Source organism: Dendrobates tinctorius, unplaced genomic scaffold, assembly GCF_039654945.1.
Source record: "Dendrobates tinctorius isolate UK_male_01 unplaced genomic scaffold, ASM3965494v1 ptg000132l, whole genome shotgun sequence".
Classification (NCBI taxonomy): Eukaryota; Metazoa; Chordata; class Amphibia; order Anura; family Dendrobatidae; genus Dendrobates; species Dendrobates tinctorius.
This window is the reverse complement of record NW_027361800.1, coordinates 2,378,731-2,384,730: the sequence shown is the minus strand read 5'-3', so window position 1 is coordinate 2,384,730 and position 6,000 is coordinate 2,378,731. Positions and strand designations below refer to the sequence as shown.

The window sequence follows — 6,000 nt, the reverse complement described above, 5'->3', positions numbered from 1 at the left end:
AAATCTGAATACTTAAGACCATGTGATATGTCAGTTTTTCTTTTTTAATAAATTAGCAAAAATTTCTACATTTCTGTTTTTTCATTCAGTTAAGAAGGGGTGCAGAGTGTACATTAATGAGGAAAAAAGAGAACTTTTTTGAATTTACCAAATGGCTGCAATGAAACAAAGAGTGAAGAATTTAAAGGGGTCTGAATACTTCCCATACACTCTGTACATGATAATGAATATAGGTATATGCTTGGGCCATATGGCAGGTATTTAACACACCAATGGTGTCCCTTACTATTACTGACCTAATACACAGCCTTGTATAATGGTATAATAGAACCTGAATAGGTGTGAGTACCCACAGTTTAAATATGCTGTGATTGTCTTTTGAGGTCAATAACCAAAGTAGTGTGGTATTTCTGTACATATATACATATGTATATGTTTGACATACCAAACCACACGTTTATCAGTAGTGTCTACAATTGTGCACTTTTCACTTTATCTGTTTTTTGGTTCACCAATTTGTGCATTTTAAACAATATATTAAATGTTAAATTTTATTTTTTGCTTCATGAGACTCAATATACTTTAAGGACCACACCTCTGCGCTATAACAAAATTTGATGTTAGTAAGATAAATATACCATATGTTGATCATACCCATGGTAAACTAATGTATCATTGTTTCATATATACTTGAAAGATGCTTTAAGAATTGCATTCTCAGGAAGCTTCACTATAGGGCAACACAGGTCCAGTACCTATAGTACAGAAAACAATGGGAGAGAGCGTGGACTTTAATGAAACTGAGCTGACGTTTTGGGTAGATGTATGTTTATATATGAAAATAAAGTAAAATGACAGGACACAGCTTTATTTTTGAATAATTTTATTTTCATGGATAGAAAAAGAGTAAAGACACAAAGATAGAAAAATAGAAAAACAGCACTGTGGTCTCTGACCCAACAAGTTGGAGGCAAATTACACCTGAAACTGAACAGTTCATACCAATTAATCAGTGAATAAAAGCTTTTTTATACAGCTGCAATGTACTGGCATGGTTAAGGCCAGTAGTGTAAGCTGCCATATTCGAAAAATAAAAATTATACTTTGCCCTGTGACAAAACAGTGACAATCGTCACTTCTATTGCGTTACCTGTTTGTTAAAGGAGTTTTCCACTTTCAACAAAATGGACCCCAGACACTTGAGGTCATGTAAAATAACAAAGCCAGATGGTACCTACCCTCCCTGGGTCCAGTACCGGCTGTCTGATGCTACTGTAGTCTCTGTGTTTTGGCTACATTGGCAGAGCTGCTAAGCTCATTGATTGGCTGCATCAGTGATGGGCTGTAGTCGTGATGTCACCAATGCAGACAATACACAAATATCGGAGCAGTGGCAGAGAGATAGTGCTGAAACTGGGGAAGATGTTTACTATCTGGCTTTGTAATTTTACATGGCTACAAGCTTTTGGGGTCCGCTTTGTTAAAAGTGTAAAACCCCTTTAGTATGTGGTTTGGCATTAGATAAGTGTGTCACCCTCATATTTTCTGTCTGTGCCACTGTTAATTTCTGAAGCAGTCTTTATGTCACATATTTTACATTGTGGTATCATAGAAGACTAAGTGACCACCATATACTAGATATCATTTTTTTCTCCTTTTAGAACCATTCAGCCTGTGTCACCATGCCACCCTGTAACAGATGGAAAGACTTCATTTGCTGCCTGAGGAACACATTTCATGCTCCTAAGAAATAGGATGCATCCACCAAAACATAGTGACAACAGATTCACAAAGTCGTACTACAAGACATGACATTTCCTACAAGATATCGCCTAAATATGCCAGCGTTTAGAACTGAACTCTACGATGTATACTCTCGAGTAAAGGAGCCTGGCTGAAACATATAAATAACACGTCCAGTTAATAAATATGCCTCACGGTATGTACAATATACACATGGAATGCCCGTGTGCTCGTTTTGCTGTTTTTGCGTGGCACAATGATGATCTCACACAAAGTTCTTCACTGCATCATCCAGATCCATGGAAAATTTGGATTGCACTGTAAACCAAGCCAGAAAGAAGTCTTATTAATAATAGTTAAATGCACTAATAGATTTTTAACAAGTATTGTGCAAATGTCTTATATACATATGAAAAACAATGATACTTACAAAATAAAGATATAAAATATCACCAAATGTTCTATAAACAGCAGTAAACTATTTTGTATTAAACACATGGGATGGTCAGCCCATGCCTCTAGATCAGGGATGGACAATTCATTTTCACAAGGGGCCACATGAGAAATTCGGACTGTTGTGGAGGGTTGAACAGATAGGCCAAACAAATTATGCTCAATATTAATGTTATCACTTTTTTAAAAACCTTAAATTATATGTTTTGATTAACTACTACTAGAGTTGAGCGAAACGGGTCGAAAAATTTCAAAAGTCGCCGACTTTTGGCAAAGTCGGGTTTCATGAAACGAAACCCGACCCTAGGATGAGGTCGGCCACGAGTTCGGCGACTTACGTGCCAAAGTCGCGTTTAAAAAGTTTGTTTTGCGCTCTTTTTCAGCCAATCAGGATCCACGGACACTGTGGGCAACGTGATGACATAGGCAGGGGTCACCACCATCTTTCAGAAGGGCATGCAAGTGATTGGCTTGCTTTGGTGGGCGTCACAGGGGGTATAAAAGGGCGTGCACGCCGACCGCCATGTTCCTCATGCTGATCTCAGAATAGGGAGAGCTGCTGCTGCTGCTGCTGATTCTGTAGGGAGAGCGTTAGGCAGGTAAGAAGACACCAAAAACTGCTTCTGCTGCTAGCGATTTTGCCTGTACAACACACCAGTCACTGTGTGTGCAGTGCAAGGGGAGGCTATATTGTGGTGGATCAGCGGTGTTGGTTGTTAGGCTGCCTTCTAAGGCTTCCTGACGGCTGCATTGCTGTTTACCCACTGCTCTGTAAACTGCTTTTTAAGGGTACGTGCACACGCTGCGGATTGTGGTGCGGATTCATCCTCGCGGATTTTGTAAAATCCGCAGGTGAAACCGCAGTTCAAAAGACCTGCGGTTTTACCTGCGGATTGCTCTGCGGTTTTGCCCTGCGGTTTTTCATCTCCTCAATGGAGGAGATGGCAAACCGCAGCAGAATCCGCAGAAAGAATTGACATGTCAATTCTTTCTGCGGATTGAAAACCGCAGATAATTCGCGCGGAAAATTCCACACCGTCTGCACTGCGGTTTTTGATTCCCATAGGGAATAATGGTACTGTACACCGCAGCAAAAACTGCTGCGGACCCGCAGCGGCCAAACCCGCTGCGGAACCGCAGCAGAATCCGCAGCGTGTGCACACAGCCTTAAAAGCAATCCCAATTTTTTTTTTGTCCTGCTGAGGTACTGAGCGTGCGTTTTTCAGTGCGTAACTAGTATTATGAAGTTAATTAAGGTTGACAAGCTTAAGTAAGAAGAATTGATGCTTTTGGCATTCAAATGGGCACTGTAGGTGTGTTTCCTGTCCTCTCACTGCCGACTTTTATTCCCCATTGACTTACATTGGGTTTCGTGTTTCGGGACGACCCCGACTTTTCCCTATAGTCGGCCGATCTTGCTCGACCCGACTTTTGGAAAAGTCGGGTTTCACGAAACGAAACTCGACCCTAAAAAACCAAAAGTCGCTCAACTCTAACTACTACTGTTATACATGTTACAATAAGCTTTTATTGCAACATCTATTAGCAGTTAAAGGGGTTGTCCGGGCAAAAATTATTGATGCCCTATCCTCATTCTGTTACAGAAGCAAACATTGGGCCAGGTGAAAAGATATATGGGCCTTTCAATAAGACATCTACTTGTTTACACGATTGTTTACCAAGGACCTAGATACATTCTCAGACAGTGGAGACTTCTCTAGTATGTGCTGGTCAGACAGCACACCAAGGACATCACTGTGTGCTTCTCAGGCAGGGAGGCTGGGAATTCATTCACTATGCTAAGTCAGAACAGAAGGGAGCAGCTAGCAGTTGTGCACACTGTGAGGAGCATCCACAAATAGGTGAAATGCAATGTAGATTGTGCACCAGACCTGCATCACAGGTCAGGTCAGATGCACATGGCAACTTAGAACCACTGCAGCAATGCTGCCTATTAACTTAATTTCTTGTCCTTTGGCTGACCAAAAAAACAGCTAAAGGGTTAGATGTGGCTTGAAGGCCCCAGTTTGGATGGGTCTGCTCTTAAGCACCGTCTATCTTTGATGTATAGTTTTATAGGGAAATTTTGCAGTTCATCTGAGGACTGACATCACAAAAACAAGAGGTCAGACTGGGTCTAGAGGCATGGCACACAATCCAAGTACCCAGCAAAACATAGGAACATAGGATGTCAAACTACATACCACACAACAGTCTAGTTCTGAGGGACTTGCATCAGGATCCAGAAGAAGGATGCTAAATCTAATGCATGCTTATTTTTCATTGTAACTTTTCTGCTTTTTATAAAAGTGTTTAGTTCTCTCTGATATTTGTTACTTAGACTGCATGGATAAGCTGGAGTAGGTGACAATGACAATGCTATTACACTTTGATATTAGACACTGCAGACACTTTTATATGATGCAAATTATCGAATATTATGAGTCTGCGAGTGGCAAAAGTATGTTAACTTTGATGGAGTTGATGGAGAGGGCAATGATGGAGGTGGTGGAGAGGGCAATGAAGGGGGTGGTGGAAAGGAAAATGATGGAGGTGGGGTAGAGGACAATGTTGGGAATTGGGGGGGAGGACAAAGAGGGAGGTGGGGAAGAGGATAATGATGGAGTGGGGAAGAGGACAATGATGGGATGCAGGGGAGGACAATGAGGGGTGTGGGTGATTAGGATGGGAGTAAGGGGGACTTATAATGGACTTATGAACAGGGATAGGAAAGGACGATGTTAGATATGCATGTTATATAAATTGGGTGATGGAGGAGGGTGCTGAGCCCCTAATAGCGTCCTCATCCATCTTACAATTCATTGCGATGCTGTTAGTGATTTAAAATTGATTGGGGAGAGGAGAGGGTAAGGTGCATAGGACACTTTATAATGAATAGAAAGATGGGAGAAGACGCTGTCAGGGACTTGTAATGAATTGTGAAGTGGTGGAGGATGTTCAGTACCTGTCCTGATAAAGTCTTCTTCCATCTCCAAATACATTATGATGCTATCAAGATCTTATAAAGAATGGAGGGTCACAGGAGATGGACTAAGGCTATGTGCTCACGTTCAGGATTTGCAGGAGAAAATTCTGCTATATATCCTAATGTGTTTGTAGGAAGAATGCAGGGTAAAAAAAAATTAATTTTGTCACATTTTTTTTTTACATGTTTTTGTTGTTTATTTTCTCCCACTCATTTGAATCAGCTGTAAATGTGCAAGGAAAAAATATGACTTGTGTGCAGGAGACTTCAGGGATCTCATTCACTTTGCTTGTACTGTAAAACCCTGCATATTTTTCATGGGCACATAGCCTTACAGTTAATTGGGGAGAGTCACAGACTGAATAATTTATATTATTGGGTGGCGGAGATTATAGGTAATGGAGGACACAGTGCTGTTTATCACTCGTAGAGTTTTATAGGTCTATTCACACATCCGTGAAAATCAAGCATCTGAGAATGAGATCCGTGAGGGTCAGAGAATGTCCTGTTCTGATTGGATTTTGAGGATCACAACAGGACAAGCTCAATGAGTCTGTAAAAGCAGGCTGCACATCGACACTGCACACGGATACAGGAATGTAGGCTTACTATCTATAGCACAGTTCCTTAGTATATAGTGTACTCACTTATTATATATAGCACAGTCCCTTAATATATAGTGTACTCACTTATATATAGTACAGTCCCTTAGTTTATAGTGTACTCACTTATTATATATAGCACAGTCCCTTACTATTAGTGTACTCACTTATTATATATAGCACAGTCCCTTACTATATAGTGTACTCACTTATTAT

At 40.7% G+C, this 6,000-nt stretch overlaps 1 protein-coding gene across 2 annotated transcripts in view; it reads right to left on the bottom strand.

Annotated features, from left to right (window-relative positions):
• Window positions 1-876: 876 nt before the first annotated feature.
• FSTL3 (follistatin like 3) overlaps window positions 877-6,000 on the bottom strand; it is a 276,736-nt gene continuing 271,612 nt past the window's right edge. For both annotated transcript variants that reach the window (XM_073543369.1, XM_073543370.1), the window contains one exon: window positions 877-2,061. In XM_073543369.1, coding sequence (XP_073399470.1) covers window positions 2,009-2,061 — 53 coding nt within the window. In that variant the 3' untranslated portion in view covers window positions 877-2,008. The remainder of the gene's footprint in view (window positions 2,062-6,000) is intronic.